The sequence below is a fragment of the Aplysia californica genome, unplaced genomic scaffold (assembly GCF_000002075.1).
Source record: "Aplysia californica isolate F4 #8 unplaced genomic scaffold, AplCal3.0 scaffold00543, whole genome shotgun sequence".
Lineage (NCBI taxonomy): Eukaryota > Metazoa > Mollusca > Gastropoda > Aplysiida > Aplysiidae > Aplysia > Aplysia californica.
Window position 1 is genome coordinate 291,478 of NW_004797813.1, and position 24,941 is coordinate 316,418.

General features: G+C 39.6%; 2 protein-coding genes and 1 long non-coding RNA gene across 3 annotated transcripts in view; all 3 read right to left on the minus strand.

Annotated features, from left to right (window-relative positions):
• The window catches only part of LOC106012877 (mitochondrial fission process protein 1), a gene marked incomplete at its 3' end in the record, with an annotated part of 5,573 nt that extends 3,590 nt beyond the window's left edge, over positions 1-1,983 (minus strand). Inside the window, 1 exon segment of the mRNA XM_013087080.1 lies at positions 1,818-1,983.
• Positions 1,984-6,246: 4,263 nt separating this feature from the next.
• LOC101856209 (citrate synthase, mitochondrial) lies at positions 6,247-18,229 on the minus strand. Its single transcript, XM_005106558.2, has 10 exons — positions 18,090-18,229; positions 16,088-16,132; positions 15,503-15,610; positions 14,098-14,313; positions 12,999-13,169; positions 12,378-12,577; positions 11,507-11,636; positions 10,427-10,528; positions 9,025-9,234; positions 6,247-7,967 (listed from the first exon to the last, which is right to left on the minus strand). The coding sequence occupies exons 1-10, from the start codon at positions 18,147-18,149 to the stop codon at positions 7,803-7,805; spliced, it is 1,407 nt and encodes a 468-aa protein (XP_005106615.1). The 5' UTR covers positions 18,150-18,229; the 3' UTR covers positions 6,247-7,802.
• Positions 18,230-21,795: 3,566 nt separating this feature from the next.
• On the minus strand, positions 21,796-24,716 carry LOC118478403. The gene is made up of 2 exons (XR_004859021.1): positions 24,195-24,716; positions 21,796-23,073 (listed from the first exon to the last, which is right to left on the minus strand). It is a non-coding gene; the product is annotated as an uncharacterized LOC118478403 (long non-coding RNA).
• Between the last annotated feature and the right edge of the window lie 225 nt (positions 24,717-24,941).

Here is a 24,941-nt window from a genome sequence, read left to right on the forward strand (position 1 = left end):
CCCCCCAAGTCATTGCCTTTTCAGTCAATAAGGCCGTAATCATGAAGCGTATAAAAGTATACACGTAATATTATAACATGAAATAGTGCAGCTTATGGTCAGGGAGTTGGGTTCGAAACAGAAGCACGCTCGCAGTTTGGACATGTGATGTCTGCTCACATCTGATTGTACCATAAAATAGTGAGGGAGGTTGATGGTGATAAAATCTCTACTCTGTATTTGAAAATATAGATCTAACTCTTAGTCTTTGCCTTTAGATTTAGTCAGAGTTTTACGGCACTTGCAACACAGTAAGGTCATATAAGTGCCGGAGATTAGAGGTGTTACAAGAGAGTAACAAACACAAAAAAGAAGGAGGGGAGATAAAGATGATAGTTGTTTGATAGGAACGAAGAAGCAAACCACACCAGAGCACCCGCCAACCACCCACGTCTTTGCCTTTGAAAGTGAAATTTAATTAAAAACAACAACAACAAAACCGAAGGCAAAGGGAACAAGCTGTGACAGCAGATTAGTCAATCCATTAAAAAGCTTTTTTATGACAAGTTTCGAATAGATCTAGCCTTGTGATATTTTCATCTTCCACAACGAGTATAGGCCTTAAGTATATAGGCTATCGAAAAGAATAAAAGCATCTGGACTCCGAGTTCCGGTACAGATTAATGTTTTGTTCAGTTCCTGTCAGTGGCGGGGCGCCATTGGTTCAGTTGGTGCAAGCGCTCCACCTAACTCTTGCCTACCTTCACCCCCTCCCTCTTCTAATTATTGTTTTTGTCACTGAAGCAAGGAGTTTACAGCTCCTTGCACTAAAAAGAAATCTAGGCATCGTTCTTCCCGCACAAGAAGAAAGGTGCGTGAAACTCCTCTTTGCAGCACCAATTTGGAGCAAGCTAAAAATTTGATCCAAGTTTTCGCTAGGCTAGCATCTACTACACTAGAGTCAACGGTAACCCAATGAAGAGTGGGTATCGAAACTGTTGTCTCCCTCTATTGTGTAGCAAGTCCTGTTAAGGTTAAGGTAAATTTTCAAATGGAGTCTGGTTGTTGGTGCTGCACGAAGTAATTAGAAATCTTTAAATCTTCTCAGATTGTGAGCATAGTGAGTTGTTAGTATTGTTTCACTTTATTGCAGCTTTTATGCGGTTTCATCTAGAAACAGTGGTACATTTTTATATGGAAAGATGTAGATTACGGGATATCTTGCAGATTCTCAAGAAATCTAGATGAATCACGTTAACGCTTTGCTTCATGTGCCATTCAGCAGGCTACAGTTAGAAGAGAAAGAGCGCATAAAACAGCTTGGTCTTTAATAGCCTAGGGATTTTGAGCTCAAGAATAATGTTCGCTGTTTTTCCTGTGCGTGGTATGATAAGTATGAATGGCTTACGCTGAGCTTGTCCGAAAAGAAATTGTACTGTTTCCATTGTCTGCTTTTTACTGATCGATCAGACACTGAAAGGATTGATCACCAATCACACTCACCATCTCTTTGCCCCCCCCCCCCCCTCTCTCTCTCTCTCTCTCTCTCACACACACACACGCATAGAGAGACTCACATAAAGCAATAAAAAGAACAGATCACACCAGAGCGCCCGCCTACCGCTCATTACAATTTTAATAGTAGCTATTGCTCATTTGTTCACTTTCCAATTATGCACCACCTTGTCTGCAACCCACGCGACGCCACTGGTTCCTGGTTAGAATCTAGAGATGTAGAATCTATAATTAGATCTAATATCTAATAGTACAATCAAACAGATTATTTAAAAAAACCAGAGCACCACTTCTGGTTTTCTGGGTTGTTTTCTTTTTCATACCAATTAGCACAGTTCCACGGCCAGCTCCTATTGTGCTCCAACCTTTGCAGCGATGACAAAAATGCGTTGGTTTGTTTTCTTACCCCCCAATACCAGTCTTGTTGAAAAATGAGATAATAATATGTTTGTCAATGTTTGGGTTTGGCCTTGGCAATGTACGTGTTCGTTCACAGTTGGTTCTCCTTAGTGCGGATAAAAACAAGTAGATCTAGCTTACATATAGTCTCCTATTTTCACTTGGAGCACCGACTTTCTGCGAACCATAGATCTAAACTTATAATATTATCACAAAGGCTCTCTTACACTAACGCACTAATTGCGATTCATCATGGAGCGCACCATTTGATTCTATACCCTGGAACCAAATGAAGGGCGAGGAGTGGAAAGTTATGCGCTCCATCTGCAGCGAAGTTTTTATTTTATTGAGAACAAAGAGCAGCGGTTATGATAGTGCTCAGTCTAGGATTTGTAATTCATGTCTTTGCTGTGAACTAACTTTATTTTTTGTAGCATGTTAGATCACGATGTATGTAAGTTCTATCAAAACCAGTACGACGAGAAAGTTCCTTCAAATAAAAACAGCGTCTTTGACAAGACATGCACAAACAACAGAGATGTCGCCATTGGGGCAGATACCAACGTTTTGTTTCAGGTTTCAAATAGATAGGCCGTTTTTATTGCTATTATTTGTGCAGCCTACAAGTTTATGCCAACCGCAGAATCACAAAACAGTGTCATCATGATATGACGGTTTTTTTTAAAGTACATGCATCTCGAAGTCAATGGGTAGAGTAAACCATCTTGTAATGTAAATCTTTGATACCGAACCATTTTGCAAAATACAAGAATTACATTAAATGTACTATCTTTGATAAATTGTACAATCAAAGACTACATCAAGAGACGTTTACACTTCTATTTGCGGTACTTAAAGAAAAAGATGTGCCCCAAAATGCTTGGAGCGACACCTCTACTATTGCACGTGGAATGTAAGGGCCGCTCTTTCGGAGTGTGAATAATCGTATTTGCATTGCACAACTTTTGCTGCTGTTCAGTTAGATCAATGATAGTAGTTATGTACTATCTTTGGTTAGATCTAGTTTGCGTCGTTTTCAGGAAACACTGCCGACCGAAATATGGACGAAAGAAATGGCTACAGATCTGTTCCGTTGGATTTTATGTCACCTTTGAATAACTTTAAGTTTAAGAAGTACATGTATTCTCATACCCTCTATCGCCTGTGTGATGAACAGCCTTTTTAAAAACATGGCCCCACTGAAACAATTTAGATCAATTAAGCTGTCCCCGTAGTTTTATGCACCCCGCATAATTTGATCATTTTTTTGCATAATTTCTGAATATTTTCCTTTATCATTCTTTGTTAAAATTAACAGAATCGCATAATTTCACATGTTTGGGCTCAGTTTGCATAATTTCAGAATTTTTCTTGCATAAAATGACGGGGACAGATTAAGGAAGTGGGCTACCAACCCGGGCTAAAAGGAATAGAACGTCCCGGCAGAAACTCAGAGAGAGGAAAATACTCGATATGTACAAATTCTCCCCACACGAGAATCGAACTCAGGTCTTCGGCGTGCAACAGTGAGGCACCTAACCGTTACACTACAGTCTATAGACACGAGTATGAATAGCCGTTAAAAACTCTGCTTGCGAAATTTAGAAAACGTAGGCCTACGTGTAAGCTTACTCTGTCAGTTGATGAATTAATTTCGCACACATAGCAGTGTCGTGTTTTCTACCTGGGCTGACATCATATCACCTGATGGTATTTTACACCTATGGTAACTTGGTATCGATTTGGTGGTAGGCATGATATGGGTAAACACTGTGTAAGGCTACTTTGGAGGAGGAAGGATCACTGACCTAACAGATTTCCCACAAGAAGACTGAGCCAAGCGGGCAAAAAGCCACGTAAACTCTCCAAACAATAATTAAGACAGCCACGTCAGGGATCCGAACCGGGGTCACCCACATCGTAGTACGGCAGAATACTACCTTAGTTGACGTGGTGTCCGATCTATTCTACGTTACAGTTTGCAGGCTTGGTTGGTTTATAATTGTGCCAATTTTCGAATGAAAAAAAAAGACCACGACAGTCAGCCTTTGTAGTGCTGTTCTTTTTTAAAAATCGGTGACTCATCTAGTTTCTAAACACTAAAACAGCGTAAGACACATGCCAAAGAGGGCGGAGGACGTACAAAGAACAAGGTGAAAATGGTCACCCACGTTTAAGACCTCAAACTCCACTAAACAGTTAAGAAAAAAATACATGTATATATGGCAACTGACAGTTAGTGTCAACCACAATAAAAAATAATTGTTAAAAGCGGAAGAAGACAAAGACGAAACTAAAAAAAAAGTGAACGTTATATTATAAAAGAAGAAGAAAACGTTACATGTATCTGAAATATTCAAAACATTTCGCGTTATCGCCTGTCTCGCTGAACCTGTCTATTCTCTCACAGACAGACAGCAGTGTCCACGACACGTAGATCTAGATCAACACTATAGCGAAAACATTTTGGCCGAGGCCCACGCATTAATTGCAGATTCATTTGCTTGAAATTAAAAGAACACAGAAGACAAAAAGGTGTGTCCAGCCAGTGATAGTATAGTGTTAGTAGTGTTAGCCCCGCGGCGCCTTGCTTCTCAGGCCAGGTGCAATGCGCTGATGAATTTTTTAGCATAATAATAATAATTATTATTGACACAGTGCAGAGGCGCTCTTATTGTAGGATGTACGGTACATTACGTGTAGCTGTTCAAGCAGACAGACACATTGATTTTTTATTTGTCGCACGCAGTATGTGGACCAGACCCGCTGACTGATCCTTATTTTGCAAAAGCAACTTCACGCAATTTTGAGTTTCTCTTTCAATTTAGTTTTAGTCTGGTAAGAGCTTTACGGCACTTGCAACATAAGTAAGTCATATAAAGGCCGAATGTGTTTTGCTGGAGAGTAAAAATACAAAGAAAAGGAGGAGGGACAAGGACAATCAGATGTTTGTTAGGAAAGGATCAAACAACACAAGAGCACCCTCCAACCACCGAGATTTTGATTTCTTAATATGTTTTCAGTCCCTATTGCAGCAATATTCCTTCCCTCTCAACCCAGCCTCACGCCGAGAGACTGTGCCCTAGAAGTGACGTGGATATAGATGGAGCGTACAGAAAAATCAAGCACAGACACGCTCCCCAAATTTGCTGGGGGGCGGGCCGCGTAGCCGCCACCAGCCTTTTAAACCTTTTTCTTCCGGAAGCGGTCTTTCTACTTTCTGTTGTTCATACCAACAATGTATGACACAAGAAGGCGATCCACGTTGAGAAGCAAACAAAACCCAATAATAATGAAGAAAATACAGCAGAGAATGGTGTTTCAGCGCCTGAAGGAAAGATGTCATTATTTTCTCACAGTTAGCAGTACCCTTGACCCCCCCCCCCTACTCCGCACAGAGGGCGTACTTGTGTACCAAAATAGAAAAGTCTGAAAAGCAAAGTTCCTTCGCGTCATCTACATACCTCACAAACCAGCAGTAATATTCATTAGACTCACGCCCTAAGCCACAGGAACTCTTGCCATGTCATCAAATTTTTCAATGCCCTTCAGCAAGACCAAAATGCTTTTTTTGGTATGTTTTAATTTTAGTAGGCATTTTACGCCATTTGCAACACAATTAGGTCATAAAAGTGCCGAAGATCAGAGATGTTACTTAAAGTAACAAAAAAAAAAATTAATAAAAAAAAAAAAAGAGTGGAGGACGAAAGATTTTTGATTGTAAAGAAGGGGCAAACCACACGCCAGTCTCAGATGATCAAGGCCCGATCATTAACACCCCCCCCCCCAATATTGTGTGACTCACACATGGTCATGGATCAAAGAAAAGAAGGAGGATATAATAAAGACAATAGATATTTAATAGGAAAGAGGAGAAACCACAGACAGAATGATGTTTGATAGGAAAGGAGCAGCATACCACACCAGACCACCCACAGAACAAGAACTACCTTTCAACAGCTCATGGAGAATTTACAACATGCACAGACACATCCTGTCTACCAGTCAGTTTTTAGTTTTAGTAAGTGTTTTATGGCACTTGCAACGCAATAGGGTCATATAAGTGCCGAAGATTAGAGGTGTTACAAGAGAGTAACAAACACAAAAAAGGAGGAGGAGAGATAAGGACGATAGATGTTTGACAGGAAAGAAGAAGTAAACCACACCAGAGCACCTGCCAACCACCCAGTCTACCAGTCAGTGCAGTGCCTGTTTGAGTGGAAGGTGGAAAAGAAAGATATCTTTTACCACCCATATTGGCACATTGTGCCAAGACCACTCGCCACTTCACAGTGGCCCCAATAACATACTTGGGCTAAACACAGAACAAAAATAAAACAAAAAAGCAAGACATTTTGAAAGTCCGCATAATTTAATCCTGAAAACATTCCAGCAATGTCAACGCACTACACAATTATACTCCTCCTTTAACAAACTTCATATTCAGAAATGTGTTTACTTCCATTCAGAATCCTGAACCACAGAGTGAGCTTAACATGATAATAAACTGATGTCTTTATAATTTATAACTATAAGAATCAATAAAATGAAAAAAAAACAACAACAAACTGTTACAGTTATTTTGTGTTGCTAAAATGTAAGTCACAAAAGTATTGATTGACAGACAAAACAAAAGTGATTAACAAAGATGGGCTTGTACCCCTTGATGACATACATACACTTCCTTTGAGTTTATCAAATCAGTGCCCCTAACTAATATTTAACAAGTGTTTCATCTCATCTAGATGTCAACGCAGAAAGCTGACTTGTACTTACACAATGTGCTGTGGGAATCTGGGCAACCCTAGCATCAAAGTAACATTTCAACAAGTATGAATGAAAATGTGCCCCTAAAGGCCACAATGAACGTAATTGTGCAATTGGAGACATTGCTAAAAATAATAAGATTCTCAGTGATACCAAGGAGCTAATTGTTCATTTTCACCACCTCAAACAACACAATGCAGAAAATATTCCCTTCAGAACCAGTGGAATTTTTCAACACTACCTTTTAAACCCATGGCAATGGCTCATGACTGAGACAAACGAACGAAACCAGCAACTGGGACATTGTCCAAACTGCAATGTTTCATCAAATGAATATATCACAACTCAATACCGCTTGGTCAATCACAGAATGAGAATCCATAACCGCTACTTGTTTATACACAGGTAGAGGGCTACCTTTTCATATTGTCAGGTTCTGAGAGCAAAATCTGGTAATTCTCACCTCAGGAAAAGTCACCACTAAAACACAAGAAAAACCCTTCAAAATAAAACCCCCCCACAGAAATTCAAGGTGAAGCAGACTCACAAAAGAAAGCCGATATACCAATTAATTAGTGTTGGCCCATGTACAATAATATGGTGTCGGGGGGAAAAAAAATCCAAGTTTTGTTCAGGGGTGTGGGAGTATGATTTTGATATTTAATGTACACATTGTACTTGTCAGATATTCCAGTAGCAATCTCTGAAGTAGCAGGTGTCAATCACACAGCATGATCATCATCAATACACTATCATCATCTATACTGACATAGCACAGCACTATACTAGTACTAGACCTCTATTCTCAAATCCCAATAATATTTCACAACAACAACCAAAAAACAAAATTATTTTAAAAAATCAAGTACTGTGATCAATAAGACAAATTATACACATGCCAGATAACTCTCTGAGCCTGAGGTATCAACATTCTGCAAGTCTCTTTTGGGTTTGAAATCTTACCTTTTTAAAAATCATCTAGGTGAGAGAAACCCCCCCCCAATTCATTCTAATTTTCTCTACTTCATACCACTCTCTCAGCACAGAAGAAAACAATACTACACCACAGGGAAAATATTGTCACTAATATGGTAGAGTGGAATTAAAATAAAAATCTAGAGGGGGCTGGAACCCCTGAGAATCTATTTGGCCCCAACCATTTTCTTCAGAGCAGGAGTGTCGAAGGATTTTGGTCTCTCAATGGGAAGACCCAGAGCTCTGTCCCAGATCAAGGATGACAGCACACCAATGGCTCGGGACACGCCAAACATGACAGTGTAGTAGCCCATCTCTGTCATTCCATAGTGCTGCAAGCAAACAACAAACAGGAACGGTATTATAAGCTGCACTAGCTGCAAAAACAATCCCTGCAGGGAGGCAGAAATAAAAGCAAAAAATACTTTAGTCTACACGGCAGCTCCCTATGGTCAATGTTGTCTACAGTGAAACTCGGAAATAACGAAGTTGTTGGGCCTGACCTTTGATTTCATTGAATCCAAGTATTCCTTATAGCAATGTAAGCAACAAATTACGCAACAATGTAGGGCTTAGTATACGGCAACGTCTAACTACAAACCAGCGCACAATTTCTTTTGAGATTTACACCTCTATCTAGACTTGCCTTTCATTCTTCCACGGTCCAGTAGCCGTGGGGGGTGTGTGTGTGTGTGTGGATGCATGAGATATACGCAATAGGCTAGGGTAAGGATGAGATAGATGGCCTCTTGGAATAGAGTAGATAAGGTTCATTGCAACTTCATGGATTCCATGTTTGCCCATTTATGTGTTAGCTGAATCCGAGTTATTTCACTGAATTCAATTGAATTTTTTTTAAACCTAGGGGAATCTGTCTCGTTTAATTGAATCTGAGTTCCACAGTGTTTTACTGATAATTCACAACATAGAAGTCAAATATGAACTTGCACTCAAAATGATAGGTTATAACAAGATAAATAAAATTTCTTGCCTTTGAAAAAATTAAGACTGACAACCCTTTAAGACAGAAACTTAAACACCATTTGAACCACTCACTATAATTTAGCACAAGTATTGAAGACCTTAATTACCAAATATGCAAAAACCGAGTTGAGTAAAGCCATCTTATCATAAATAGCAAAAACCGAGTTGAGTAAAACCATCTTATCAAAAATATATGTGTGGTATTTCTCTACATTTATTAAAACTTACCAAGACAAGCACCTACTAAAAAAAGGGAACTACTACCTCTTTTTTTCATTTACTTTGCTTTTTGCTGCTATGTAATTTAAAAATTGAATAAAAAACGTATAAGAACCCATTTTAACAAAATCACTATACATTGGCTCAATCACATAAAAGACAAACGAGAATGTCATATGAACTCACCCGCAGGAGAACACCACTGTGGGCATCAACGTTGGGCCACGGGTTCTTAGCTTTGCCTTGCTCAATGAGAATATCTGGGGTAACTTTGTAGATCTGAGCGACCAATTTGAACAGAGGATCTTCAGGCATATGCTTGAGACAAAACTCTCGCTGGCACATGTACCTGGGGTCTGTTTTCCTCAGTACAGCATGACCATAGCCTGGCACAACCTAGACAAAAAAAACACGGACACAAAATTAACTTTGAAAATATACATACTCCAAATATTTGTACAAATCCCTACTCCCTACACTGGCACTAAAAAAATTCAAAAGTATTTGGCTGAAAATTTGAGAAACACATAGTGAACATGCCATAACATTCTAGAAGAGTCCAAGGACGTGCTCTCCAGCAAATTAAGAGGGGAGGGGCGGCAGCTGAAGGCTATCTCGTTTATTAGTGGATAAAATGTTAGCAAATTTCACACAGATAACGAGCATATTAAGAGTCTAAAAATCTAATCAAATCTGAGAAAAAATGTTTTGTTTCCATGGATACGGCCGCCATATTGGATTTTGTTGACATGTCTTACATAATTAACACCCCCACTTATTTTTCATGGAAATAAATTGTTGTTGTGTTGTTTTTTTTCATCCATCTTGGCAAACAATAGATCTACAAATTTGTGTGATGAACTTTTCCTGAGCATACTAGAAATTTTTTAATGAATTTTTTTCTCAAAGGCAGTATTCATGTTTGCAAAAAATCAGTGAAAATCCACACTCCAAACACCACCAACAAAAAAACTATTCCATCAAAATTTCATAGCACAAATTTTTAGTATTGCATCTTTTCTTCATTTTGTGAAAATTTCATCAACGTTTCGAGAAAACGGGAGATAAAGAAAACCAAAAGATTGACTTTATGAGTAAATGTTGACAAACATGCCTAGTATGGGAAGAAATAAGGCTTTTGGGGGTTCTTAAGAGATGAAAAAGTTGTAAGAGAGGCTTAAGAAGCTAAAAATGCCTACAACGTAAAATCCATAGTTTTAAGCCGAACCGGGACTGTTGGGGTGCCCCCTTAAAAAAACCAACCCCCCCCCAAGATCTAACAATATCATCAAACAGAGCCCCTTTCAGCAGAATCACTACCAGACTATAAGATACCACTGAAGTTATACGTTATATGTTTATGGAGAAAAGGAAGACTTGAACACTGGTGGCAGTGATTGGGTGTTATCAACAACATTTCTTGCAAGGACATGCATTCTCAGCTTACCGCTAGATGAGACTTTCCGTCTTTACTACAGTCCAGTTAAGTCTTGCAAGCATGGTGCTAGCTGGCTCTCACAGCACTGCCTTTGACAATGACAAATGATAACCATACCAAATAACTGAGTAAAACTGTAAGCTGGCTTACCTGTCCTGATTTCAGGGTGTTCCAGATAAACTGTCTGAGCTCATCATCTGACACCTCACCTCCCAACTGTTTCTGCACCTTCGTTAACCAGACTAGGGCTTCCTATAGAATAAAAAAGTGCCTCACTTTCCATATTTCATGTACATATGAACAAATACAATATTAAGACCTGACAAAAAATCCAAACACAAAACAATCAAAACTGTATAAAATTGATGGCAAGCCAGTGACAAAATATTTTAATGCTCTAGAGAATTTGAGCTTAAACAATTTATACACTTTCATAACATTTTTGCAGGTCAACAAGAATGAAATAAAGAAAAAGATAATCTTCAAGTTAGCTGGGTACCCCCTTCGATGAACGGACTTCATCATCAAGTCATTGTGGGTTCAGTGCGCACAGCATGTGAACGGAAGTCTCACTTGTTTACAATGGCGTCTTAGAAGATGGACTTTCCCAAGATTAGAACTAAACGAAACTAAGGAAAAACTGAAAATTAAACAACACTGGCTCCAGACTCCATAGTATAACTGCGTACCCTTTAAATGATTCTGAACCACAGTTATTTTTTTCAAATTCGAAAGTCAAGTGGTTCGGACGTTTTAGGCGACCAAAGTGACGAACTTTCAAAAATATAATCTCTAGGCGCCCAAAGAAGATTTGTTCATTTCCGGCGGAAAAGCCATTTTTATATCATGGAAAACGAAATATGTCTTGTACACTGCATTCAAATGACAAACGGGAAAACCGTAAACTGCCGATAGTGTTTTCTATTTTTCTAAATTTTTTAGGCGAATACAAGCACTTACTAAATAGATAGAAACTTAGCTTGGTCTTTGAACTACCTTCAGTAATTTTTTCATGGTTCTATGTTCCGTAGTTTTTTCAGCTATAGAAAACAACCATCCACATGTATGCAATTATATATATATAGATTTTCTCAATGACTGAGCATAATAAAGACAAACTGAAACGAGTATGTATAAATTGGATGGAAGCATACAAGAAATTCCACCAAGTTACAACTTTGTATTCAGCAGGTAAATCAGTGATTTCAGCCCCAAATCACAGCATTATACCTGATTGGCCAGACCGTGAAGAGGTCCTGAAAGTCCAGTCATACCAGCAGCAAAAGACAAGTACGGGTCAGCAAGAGCACTTCCCACTAAGTGGGTTGCATGAGCGCTGACATTTCCACCCTCGTGGTCTCTGCACACAGAAGGTAAAATGAATATACACAAGTCAACCATGCACAATGGAATGAAATAGTTTCAGCTTATATAAGTCATGTGAAGCAGCAGTAGTGATGATAAATAAGTCTAAAATTTTTCTTAAATATAGGTGATTTTACGTCCATGTCGATACAATTTAGGGCCAACCCAGCCAAAAAATTCCAGGTACTTGATAGTCTCCACACGCAGAAATTAAACTCAGGTCTCTTGCACATGAATACATTAAGGCACTACGGAAAGTTAATGGAATGGATATCAAGGCCAGACATTCAAATTGTGGGCTTTATAAATGTGACTAAACCAAAAAGTCAAAAACATAATAAAATGAGCAAACTTCAAAATGTCATAATTTTAATTCTTTTCATCAAACAAGAAAATTTCTTAAAAGCATTCTATTTATATTCCCAATTAATTAAAAAAAAACATATCTTTTTAAAATGCGTCCAAAGATCTGTTATGAATCAGTCTTACAGGTCAGCTTTCTATTGTGATGTTCATTTATTAATTACCGTATATGGAACTGTCAATTGAAAGGAATACCTTTATTTTCATCTCTGAAGGAACAAATCATCTACAATTATCAAGCCTAATGTAACTACGCTTTACAAAATTATGACCTCACAGAAATTAAAGCCTGTCTATAGCCGGGAATCTTAAAATAAAAGCCACAGCTCTAAAATGTATTTTCCATGACTGACAGGCTTTTTAAACTACTTACGTGTGGAGGGTGAGGTACAATCTTGTGGCCTCAATAAACCCTTCCTGCTCATAACCCAGCATAGAGGCGTAGTTCCAACTCCAATCTTTGTTTGAGTCAATGGAGTCTGGTGGGTTTCCCTCACGATACAAATTACGGTAGATGATGGAAGCTACTGTAGGGAGTTTTGCAATGAGATCCATCGAATCTTCATAGCACAGCTGAAAATAAGATCAAAGAATAATTTTCTTTAAAGAGTCACAAAATTCCATTACATATTCATAATTAGTAGATCACACAAACAGCATTGTCATTTCATTGGCCAGCATAAAAAAGAATTTTTCAAAATGAAATGAGGAAACTATTAGCATATTAACAGTGTTACTGAAGAACATACTTTAAAAAAGAGAATGAACAGAGTCCTTTTTGATTCGTTGTCACAATAAAGTATGGAAGGTTTGGAGAATGGTTTATCAGCCTCATACATAATAAATAAGAATATAAAACACATCACATTTTATGCTTAACATACATAGTCACAACCTACAATGGCCACATAATTTTGAGCACTGAATTTTCAGGATATTGAAGCACTCCTTTTCAAAGGCACAACACTAAAATGAAGAAGAGAAAAATACAAACCTCCCAAAACTTGGACTTGTGCATACCCTCTGAATAAGCTTTGGCGAACTTGCTCTCTGAGTTCATGGCAATTATAGCAGAACAGAACTGAGACATGGGGTGAAGTTTGCTTGGGAAGTTGTTCAGCATTGTGATCACATGATTTGGGATCTCTGCTCTATCATTCCACTCCTGAAAACAAAGATTGGAAAAGAATAGTGTCACTTAAATATTTATAATTGACAAAAAAACCCAACAACCCAGAAACCTCAAAAAGGGTTATGCACTGTAGAATAACTCGCAAACATTAAAGTATAAAAATAAAGGAAATGTAGTCTTCAGATCCAAAGACCTTTTCTCTATAACCAGGGCTACCGTCATTTCCAGAATTGTTTGAGGAAACCCTGAACTTGCTTTGTGATTCACCATCCTTGGGTCAGATAGAACAGCTCACACAGTGTTGGATGAGGAACAAGATTATGGGGGAAAGGGGTAATTCACTTTTCATATAAGGGAAAAAGTTAACAAAACTCAACCCAAAAAATGGCACCATATGAAGCTTGTTACTTTTTTAAATAGAGGATCGAAACGTAATTTGAGTACGCAAGGCTTTCTTTCAGACCTGGCATTGAGACAAACAGATTTTAAAAGTTTCTAGATGTGCTCATTCATATTCAAGGGTACAAAAAGCGCACATGAATTTAACGGGCTCACCCATATAAGCCACTCTCCAAATAGTGGCTTAAAATATTGCAACAACCAAAATTTTATTAAATTTTTTCCAACTTTTGAAAGTCACATTTTTTTCCTCTCTAATTTTCGAGATGAAAGGATAATAAAATACAACATTTGCATCCAGGAAAGAGTTATTAAATTTTCATTCAAACTCCACTACCAATCATCAGTGTCCAGGCACAGCCCAGACACCAGTCGTGAATTAACAGAATTAAACCCCGACCAATGGGCACTGATATACACCACACTCACAAATGGCCATTTCACCTTTGTACATGATGTAAAAACAGTTGAAGATTAATCTCATTTATATATCTCAAACACCATCGACTAACAAGAACAAAACCAAATCATTGCACTATTTTGTGACAAGCAGCAACCTTACCTTTGTGATCGAAGCAACCTGCTCTTCCGTTGGAATTTCACCTGTCACCAGGAGCCAGAACAGTCCCTCTGGTAGAGGCTCCGCTCCACCTTTTGCTTTGGGCAGCAGCTTTTGGCATTCTGGGAGGCTGTAACCCCGGAAGCGAATACCTTCATCAGCATCCAACACAGATGTCTCAGTAACCAAACCCTTGATTCCTCTCATACCTCCATACATCTGTAACAAAAGAAGTAGGGTTCACATGTAAAGATGAATGAGCATGAACGCTCACAATTTGTACAGCTAACCAAAATATTGGATGAGCTTGTAAGCTGTGATGCATGCATGACAATAATGACCCCCAAAGATTATAAAGTAAACAGAAAAAAGGGACAAATAGGACTGGGACAAAAACAGAAGCCCTTTCAAATTACCAACACCAAAAAAATTACACATGTGTGTAATATGTCAACAACAGAGCTAGGTACTTGTACAAAAGCAGAAGCTCTCTCTCTCTCTCTCTATATATATATATATATACACACACACACAATTAGCCTGATGTAATAACCACCTGTTCCAGAAAATTGACTGTACAAATGACCGTTCCTGCCCCTTCCATTTTTTCTATAATATAATGTCACTGTCCAAGCAGATCATCTCTCAAAGACAACTGTTTTTTTCCCTTCACAATAAGAGGTCCTTTTCAAAACTTTCAACTGTATTTGTACTTTGCTCAAGAACGCACTGACACTTAGGCTTAACACTTCCAAATTAGTAACGTCTAAGAATAGAGCAAAAAGGTTGTCAGTTTTTGCAATCAAAGAGACCAAAAGTATATCCAAGCTTCCGAAGTGAAACTGGTACCATACCTTTAATAATCAGTGTTGTATTCCTCCACATTCAACCACATAAAATTACTCAGTAGCCGCAACTTTCACTCACGGCTAACTGTTCTAGAAATTGCTTTGAAAGCTTAATTTTAAGTTGATTATATGAGCAAACCCCCCCCCCCCCAAAAAAAAAATATTAAAAAATCCAAGTAAAGCTCATTCCATTTTCTAAAAACTCTCAAAAAGTACACCACAGAATACAATTCTAAATATTGACCCTTCCCAACAGCTCTGTGTCTCCATGATCACTTTTTTCAGAAAAATCAGCCCTACTACTACATGTATTTCTCAAAAACACCTATTCACACTTAACTGCAATTAGCGACAAAACACAAACCACAGAGCAAACTACGCTTTAAATAACAATGTAATTTGTAAATTGCATATATCACATCAGATCTGTCTACTTGATATCTTCTGTAGAAGAATGAAATGAAATATATGGTGATGTAACCATTTAACATTTACTAGGTTCAAAGGCCAGTCAACCATTTGCCATCAGAAAGCTGATCTATGACATCCTAGACACTGACCATGTCCACTGTAACTTCTCCAACTTTTGTGCTTCCATGCTGTTTTCGAAATTCTTGAACTTCTTTCTGCTTCTCAGGAATAATTTTCTCCAAGACATCTTTCAGGTTCTGAAATGAAAGGAAAAAAAAAATCATAATTTTGCTGTACTGTGTATGATCATGGACATGCCAATATGTAGGTTATGTTCAGAGAATGAGCACATTACTTGGGGATCCTGTTCTATTGCCACTCCTTGGCTCCTTCTTACTGCCGTCTTTCAGCCACACCCTGATCCTAAGGTAGGTAAGATCTACCAAGCATAAAGGCGAAAAATCTTGGAGGTCTCGTGTGCAAGTCGCACAAGATTGCTTGATGGTCCAAAATCGATAAGAGTAGGCTTCAGCCACCACCTGTGCAAAATTCAAAATTGATGCATACTGAACTAAAATATGCTTAATGATAAGGTGTCCCGCCCGCTCATATAAATTTATGCAGTTGGGAGTGTTGTAAAAGACTTACCAAACAAACCATAGACGTCAGCATATGTTTATGAACAAAATGCAATTCAGGGTGCAAAACATTTTCAGAGTGATCTAAATACTTACAGTGCTACTTTGTCGGCATCCAACAAGAGAAGCTGGTAGCAGATTCTGGGAAAGAAAAGAAAACACTTACAGTCACAACAAATCAATATAATGTACATTTCCTCTTCTTAGCAGTAGTTTAATATCCTAATTTACAGCTATCGAACGTGTCAAAAGAATACCCCTCGAATAAAAAGCAGCCATGACTTTAACCAATTACTTTGAACACAAAAATTCAAAAAGTGGAAAACCTATTCAATCAAGAAGCCCGAAGTCTAAGAAAGAAATTTGATGGCCATTGATTATTTCTGGATTTCACTGGTTGCTCGTTTCGGAATTCTTCCCCATTCTTTTTTATCACAAAGAAGACAAGTGAGTCAGCGAGGGGGAGGGTACTGAATGCCATTAAAAGATAAAGCGAAATTTACCAACTAGATTACTAGATTTTAGATCTACATCATTTTTCAGTCTACAGACATGCCAGGTCAATATTGTAGTAAAAAAAAAACAACTGTAAAAAAGGGTAAAAAATTACAAAAAGCAATAGACTATAGTTATAGTTATATCAGGAAAATCTTATGGCTATTGTTATTGAACTACAGTCAAACCTGCCATGACGGCCACCTCTGTACTAACGGCCACTTTCCATTTCTCCCCTTGCGTTTTAAAAATATAATTTAACAGTGTACAATGGTCACCTGTCCATCGCAGCTGCGGCCACCTTACAATTAAATCAACCCAAGGTCAAATTTACCTGCCTCAGGCAGCCAGGCGTGGTCACTCATTGCCTAATGCTTTGTCATACATTTTGAATTGGCCCCTCACGCTGTGGACGGGATGTCATCCTGTCGATATTGTTAATCCCTCCAATGAATGTTTACGTGGAAGTTTACCAATGGGTATGCCTAACAATAAATTTTCAACTGCTGGCAAGGGACCCGTGATCTGTCATTACCTATAAGCCCCACCCACAACTCATGCACAAATTGTGTGTGAGGTGACTGGTGACGGTTTTGCTTACCTAATCTTTAACAAAGTTACAATGGACGGACGTTGACGTGAACTTGTGACACATGAGTCGCTAGTTCTCCGAGTTTTAGCGACCTGTGAGTTTGTTTTACCACGGCACTCGGTCTTCATCGTCTTATTTACAGAATAAACCAAAAAACAACACTAAAAAACCCTTCTTACCCCCCCCTTTTCCCCCCCCCCCAACCTTTTCTTTTCGAAAGAAAACAAAACCCTTTTTGAATCCGCCTACGGCACTCCAAATTCTGAGATCAGCCCTGGTTTGGACCTCAGAAGAGAATGGTTTGCTTTCTTCATTTTAATCAGTCTTGCCTAAAAGACGGCCACCTGTGTTATAGATCTAGATCTAGTTATAATAAATACGCATACAGCCACTTTTCGCCATGACACATGACAATCAATGGGTGGCTGTTTTAGTTAAGTATTACACAAGTTTGTCTGAACAGATCTAAATCTAGATCTAGATCTAAGTCTAGATCTGCAAGTAGATCTAGAATCTAGATTTAGATCTAGATCTAGATCTTAGATCTAGATATCTAGATCTAGTGACCAATTGTCAGAGAAACTAGCCAACTGCGCTGTGATGAAGCCTTCAGTCACTACAGTCTACAGTGAAGGTGACTCTGGATAGACATAGATATTTCTTCTTGATCTAGAATCTAGATATATCTAGATCTAGATTTCTTAGATAGGCCTAAGCTATCTATGACTGATTCTATCCTTCCAATTAGCGTCAGTATTCTCAAACATCCAGACATCTGGAGTTAGAATCTAGATCTATATCTAGAGATATAGAAAATCTAGATTCTAGATCAAGTCCCTACAGCTGAGATACTGCTACCGGGGCTACCCACACATCAGCCCACCGGTGGGTCATTCCGGATCAAAAAGTGTATTGTAAAGCTTTGAGTACTGTCGTAAGTTCTCTTCTTGGACGAGAAAATCCAATATTTCAAGCTATTGTACGAACTCAGGGAACATAAGTAAGTCTTACCTGATTGACTTTCAGAAAACTGCTTGAGAATTTTCGGAGAATTGCTGCAGAATGAGACATCTTGTGATTCTAGCACCGGCCAGCTTTTCGCACAGAATGAGTTGCGACCTCCAGAGGTTGGAGTGAGGTTAAAGATATTGCTGTGTATGTATCGATACATATTTTTCGATAAAAATAGGCTCGAGTATCTGGTATCGTAAATATTTTCTTTTCAATATCGAGTATAATAAATGTTTTCGATTTTTAGCCAACATAGGCCTTAGGGCCTAATGTACACGATTTGCTGGATTCAGGAGTTAGGCTAAGTAATTGTTAACCCTAACCCTAGCCTTTATGACCAAAATGCAGTAGTAAATATGAGTAAAGCATCTCAAACTGGAAGGCTGCCTAGATTGCAGTTTTCTTTTACAAGAGAGGTAGGCCTATTATTCTTAATAAAACAAAAAGAAGCTTAACAGCCAGCTTCTCATAAACATATGATGAAATGGAGATATACAGCTTCAAAGAAAATAAAATATGGCAAGGAAAGTTGTGAATGGAAAAGCTCCTAGGCCTAGAAGGCATATTACAAGTGGCCAAGCCTAGGCTATGAGCAGCAGATAGGTATCGAGTTTATAAGTTAAATCTTTGAAAGAAGTATCTAAAAAGACGGTATCGATCTCGTCAAGCTGTTAACGTCATCGTTGCACTTCCGTGGTGTGCCAGGATTAGTCACGTGCTCAGGTCAACAAAATATGTGATTATACTGAATAATTTGGTTAGTTTCGGTTATTTATTCTCATTATAATTTGTCATCAGTATTCTCCTTGACCAACGACACGCGGGAAAGATTTAGTTCAAAAGTTTATATCCCAACATTTAAAAAATCATAAAATAATTCTTACTGAAAGTTATATTAGATTCTAGATCTATATCAAACCTGACCCGATCGTTTGCTCAACTCAGCCTACTCAGCAAAATTGAAAGAATAGGGGGTGGCCCACAAGATCTAGACTTCGGCTGGATCGGGCCGAACGACAGGCGTCCTAGATTCTAATTCTCATTTCACTTTCACATTGATCTTTTCTTTCAAGTTCAATTGGATATTTATATATATATAAATATATCTAGTTGAGAATTGTAGGCCTACACAAAATTTGAAAAATAGAGTGTCTCAATAGTCACCGGACTGTAATATCCTAGGCCTATATTAATTTAGCAGTTTTCCCTTGTCGGTCCACGGTGAAAACAAGGAAGTGTTCAGTGTTCACATTCCCAGCTGAGCTCACAATTAAGTTATTATTGTTGTTTTGAGAACAATGCAGCCTAGGGTCTTTATTTAACATACAGCGGTGCAGTCCGGCGACTTTTGAGACCCCTGTACAATTTTCTCAATAATGTTTAGCAGAAGTAGAAGTAATCTCCCTTCGTAATTTGTTTTTATATATGTGTTGGTATGGCTATTTGTTGCCCAACCTTATTATAAACTTTGACAAAAATTGTTAGATCAAGCGTGTGCAGGTGTCTGTGCCAATTTATGATACGAACGTGTGTGTGTGTGTGTGTGTGTGTGTGTGTGTGTGTGTGTGTGTGTGTGTGTCTGTGTGTGTGTGAGTGTGTGTGCTTGTGAAAGAGAGAGAGAGAGAGAGAGAGAGGGGGGGGGGGGGGGGGGGAAGAAAAAAAAGAGGGATTTGGGGGCGTTAACTATAGTATACTCTAAACCACACAGAAATAGATCTATGATTCTATGCCTGCATCAAGGTTATAACAGCGATTATATAATGTAAAAAATAAAAACAACCCAACCCAAAGTGTATACTCTCTCTCAATGCTGATGGAGATCACTACCGGTACTAAATTTTAAGGCCATTCAGATCCTTTGCAAACAGATGACTGGTGACAGTGTTGTACTATGTACCACCTAGGTCAAAGCAATGGCTTGGTAAGGGGAGTAGTCTCCTTACTCGGCCAAGGTACAGCGGGAGATCTGGGTGGCCAGTACACAGTGTGAACACAGCAAAACGTTATCATCGGGCCCTATAATACACAGTGGCAGAAAAGGGTGCTGAGGTATGTAGTATGCTCCTCTCCGGACTCCGGATATCTCCTCTGCCACAGCCACGGTGACAAACAAAATTTTAATAATATTGTTAAAAAGAGTATGTTTTTTGCAGCAGGCCAACGTGTATTAGAGAGGTAGGCCCAATTGTTGCAGTGGGATCAGCAACAGCTGCAGCAAGCGTAGTAGTAGCAGCAGCAGCAGCAGCAGCAGCAGCAGCAGTAGCAGCAGCAGAAGCAGCAGCAGCAGCAGTAGCAGCAGCAGAAGCAGAAGCAGCAGCTGCAGCAGCAGTAGCAGCAGCAGCAGCAGCAGCAGTAGTAGTAGTAGTAGTAGTAGTAGTAGTAGTAGTAGTAGTAGTAGTAGTAGTAGTAGTAGTAGCAGCAGCAGTGGCGGTAGTGGTGGTGGTGGTGCTTTGAAGAGAACTGATTTACTTGGGGAAAAAATAATCTCAAAGCAGCCTTGCAGTGACAATAAAAGGCACATATACGTGGAGCTGAAATTACATACATGTAGCCTATATATAAAAACAAAATAAATGAAAAAAAGAAAAGCCTGTGCACATATGAAGGTGAGGGTGCAACGTAGTCTTACAAGGAAAACATGTGAATCAGGCATGGTGTGGTCACAAGTTAACACAGTGTAAAGATATCAGAGGCTGTGATACCCCCCCCCCCTCCTCCCGCCCGCACCCCTTTGCGCCTCTGCACATGTATGCACACACATGCGCACACATGCACACACACACACACACACACACGCAGAGATTCTCTCTCTCTCTGTCTCTCTCTCTCTCTCTCTCTCTCTCTCTCTCTCTCTCTCTCTCTCTCTCTCTCTCTCTCTCTCTCTCTCTCCCAACTCTTAGTTTTAGTTTTTGTTAAAAGAGTTTTACTGCACTTACAACACAATGCATGATGTATACGTTCATATAAGTGCCGAGGTTTAGAGGTGTTAAAAGAGAGTAACAAGCACAAAGAGACAAGAATGAGAGATGTTTGATGGGAAAGAATGAACAAACCACACCAGAGCACACACCACAAACCACGCCAGTGCACCCGCCAACCACCCACTTTCTCAATTTTAAGATACATGTAGTTTGTTTATTTGGATAAATAGAAGCACATCAATACTATAATGGCCATTAACTGCTAAGAAAAAGTAAGACAGACAGACAGACAGAAACAATAGAGGGGAAGTAAAGAGGTAGAACCTACCATTGGCACTGTCCAACCAAAATTTCTGCAACTGTTACAACAACGATTATGTTACAAAAACTAAGATATCCCACAGGCCTTTGCAGCTAAAAGCGCTTCATTTTTGTTGTAAGCCAAGCGCAAGAATTGAAACTTAAGTTATTTGGGACATTTGGCTTAGTACTGCATTATGAAAAAGCAGTTCGCCAACTGTGCTGTTGGTAAGTTTAGAACAATGAAAATACGAGAAGCACAACCAATTTAATAATTCTGTGGTGTTGTTGAAATCCGTCATTGTACTGAGGTCGCCTGTTGTAGCACGTGCACATTTGCTGTCTGTTTGTACATCAGGCCAGAGTTAATGAAAAAAAACACCCCAACAACAACCAACAACCCCACAACAAACAAGCTAAATTAAACAACAACAAAAACCAACAACAACAATAAAAAAAGCACCAACAACAACAACGAAACAATAACGGGACCACTGGCTTCATTCTCTTCGTGTACTAGAACGCGTGTGACACTTTAGAGTTCCACACATCAAACCAATAGTAAAATTTTTTTTTTTTAAATCAGCCGCCACCGCCACCGTCACCAGAGAGACAGCTTCTCCACATGTCACCCCCTCCCCCTCAAGGCCCCATGTCGTCCCTAACATTTTCACCAACCATACCAACCGCGGGCCGTCTACTTAACATTTCAATAAATCCCATGCTGCGTGTTTGAAAGAAGGGGTCATAAACAGACGTTTTATCCCAGCTAGCTCATCATCGGCAGGAAACATCGAAGCCAGATCCAAAAATCATATTCCTCCAATCTGTGACGTATGCGGATGCTCAGCAGTGCAGTATCATACTCGACTAGATCTAGGGCCGAAAAAAGCAAAGCTCAGGAAGACAGGACCTATCTCGCCCTCGTTTATTCAACTTTGCTAGTACAAGTAGCAGCAGCTGGCAGCCTTGGCTCTCAGACACCCACATCAATCGTCTGAATGTTGCTCAAAATAAATGCCTCTGAGGTTGATCACAGGCCAAGCCAAATTATTCAAGCACAGCATGCCGAAACAAGAGTCCCAAGCATCAAGTTCGTCATCAAGTGGCAACTGTCTCCGTTCTAAGACAAACAGCACTACATCTTCCCCATGATCTTCCTACCTTGTGGCAATGGATTACATAGTAGGCTGCACCAACACGGTTGGAGAAAAAAAGTAGAAAAATCATGCTTCTCCCACACGAGAGGAGGGCGCTAAAATGCTTCGACAAAAGACCGTCGGAAAACGGGGAGGAATCGACCTTGATCCTCCCATATTTAGCCAGAGGTAATAGCACCTGCGGAGGGAATTTGAACGTCATGATGGACCATGCAAGAGAATTGGGCGCACGCTAATATCAGGTCTCTGAAAAAAAGAGGAACCATAATTTTTAATGGATGATAACTAACTCGGTTATCTTCGGCAAATTTCAACAAATTCTGAAACAAAAACATTATTCAACCAAGGGAACGTTAAATTTATCAGTTTGAAGAAAATCAACGCACGTGTTCGAGAATCATTAAGATTTAAAGATTTCAACCGAAATTGAGGTAAACGCAAAACGTTTCAACTTTAAAAAAAAGTTATAATGTGTATTTGTACTTTGAAGAATAAATGTATGTAAAACTGCCACTACCACATATGTTCAGGAAAGGCAGTGGATATTTCAGTTGTATGTTCCAGATGTTGACCAAGTCTCTCCAGACAAGCTCGAATACGCCACTGGAAATTACGAATAAAAAATAATAAATATATATTAATTTATAGTTATATACATGTAATTATACATACATACATAAATTCACACACGACATACATAAAAACACAATATTACACCAATACATAACAATTTCAAAACCATGCCATAGCTGGTCGCCACTGTGCAGCGCCCTCTTTTTTTGAACTTGTGTTGTCTTGTCTTGTTCAAGGACACATCCCAGTGACCGCTCATCTGATCCCCGTGTCACTGACACTTGCTTGACTTTACTCTTGAGTCTGATCTCACTACTCACTTAGCCCCTGGATCCCCTTAAATGTGGCATGTGTTCGGGTAGATTTTTGTTTGGTTTACCATTGAGTTTCAACTATTTTCATTGTTTGTGGGTTGTTTTCGAAGATTGCTGGGTACCCCCCCCCCCCCCCCCCGCAGACCCACAAAGGAAATAATCGCCGGGTTCGGGGGAATATTGTGACCATTCACTTGTAAGTTTTCGACTTATGAGGCGTTCCCCAAACTTTTTTAAACAACCATGCAAAGACATCCCAACCCTTGATGTGAGGGGCATGGCCCAATCTGCTGGAAGTGGAACCAGACCTCCTCAATAACAACATAACCCCCAAAACTCTGTCTGTACGACGAGATAGCTATTAAATTATGTGACGGTCGTGGTCTTTATACCGTCCTCGTCTTGAATTGAGAACGGGCCGATAAAGTCCCAATAGCTGGCCACAAGAAGAGAGCACAGTTTTGCATTTTGCTCAATAATTTTGATTAAAATTTAATTTGTAAAAAAAAATTGACGTCTCGTACACATTGATTAATTCTTATCATTATCATACGAACAAATTTGATGTCCTATGGGATGGATTCTATTCGTTCAAAGTTTTGCTGAAAATTGTGCAAAGGGAACTGAGTTATTGCCCTTTAAAGACACCCAAACTGAGAGCCTGGAGACCACGGGAGCAACAGATAGCGGTAGTTTTACCTGACCCACAGAATTCTACGCTTAGTGTAGAATTCTGTGACCTGACCCTAATCGCATCGCCTCTTCATTCCAAAGCTGATGACACCGACTCATCTTCGCTTTCGATGGACGATCCAATGGATTCCGGGCAACACTTACATTCCCTGTGGGAACGATCTGGCTGACAAAGCTTCCGAAGTGACAATGACCTTCCCGGGCCCAGAGCATCCCATGGAAAACAGCAACGCCTGTGCTAAATACAAAGAGTAAAACAAGAACCGTTGAAGAATATATAATGAATTAATAAAAGAGAAAAATTACACGGGACATGCGCCGAACAAAGGGCAGCGGAATAGGATCCTGCAGCGACCAGACCTTTCTCGTCAAGCTAAGGTGTGGTCGTCAACCCCTGCTTCAAAACAGAATGGACCGACAACAGCAACAGATCCGCGGTGTCCCCCTTCCTTCTTGCGTACTGGATCAAGAGGTATCCGTCCAGCCATCGAAAACAGGAGACGGGATGCTTATCCAGAAGGACAGCGGGAGACTGTTTTGCCTCACGTGCTACCCGAAGGAGCCGGAGACCCAGACAAGAAGCACCTTCAACGGGAACAAAACAACAACCTAACATAACTGACTCTGTTGTTCCCTAAACCCACCGGCCACACAGACACACACACAGACACACACAGACACACACACACACACACCCACACACACACACACACACACACACACACACCCACACACACACGCATACACACACGCAGAGGGAGGGAGGGAGAGAGAGAGAGAGAGAGAGAGAGAGAGAGAGAGAGAGAGAGAGAGAGAGAGAGAGAGAGAGAGAGAGAGAGAGAGAGAGAGAGAGAGAGAGAGAGAGAAAACAACAAAACAACCACAAAATCA

Excerpts from the sequence above, each read along its gene's own strand:
- LOC101856209 (XM_005106558.2), bottom strand. The coding sequence starts at position 18,149 with ATGTCTCATTCTGCAGCAATTCTCCGAAAATTCTCAAGCAGTTTTCTG. Across the intron at positions 16,133-18,089 it reads GTTTTCTGAAAGTCAATCAG|AATCTGCTACCAGCTTCTCT; the intron begins GTAAGACTTACT and ends TTTCTTTCCCAG. Across the intron at positions 9,235-10,426 it reads ACACCCTGAAATCAGGACAG|GTTGTGCCAGGCTATGGTCA; the intron begins GTAAGCCAGCTT and ends TTTTTTGTCTAG.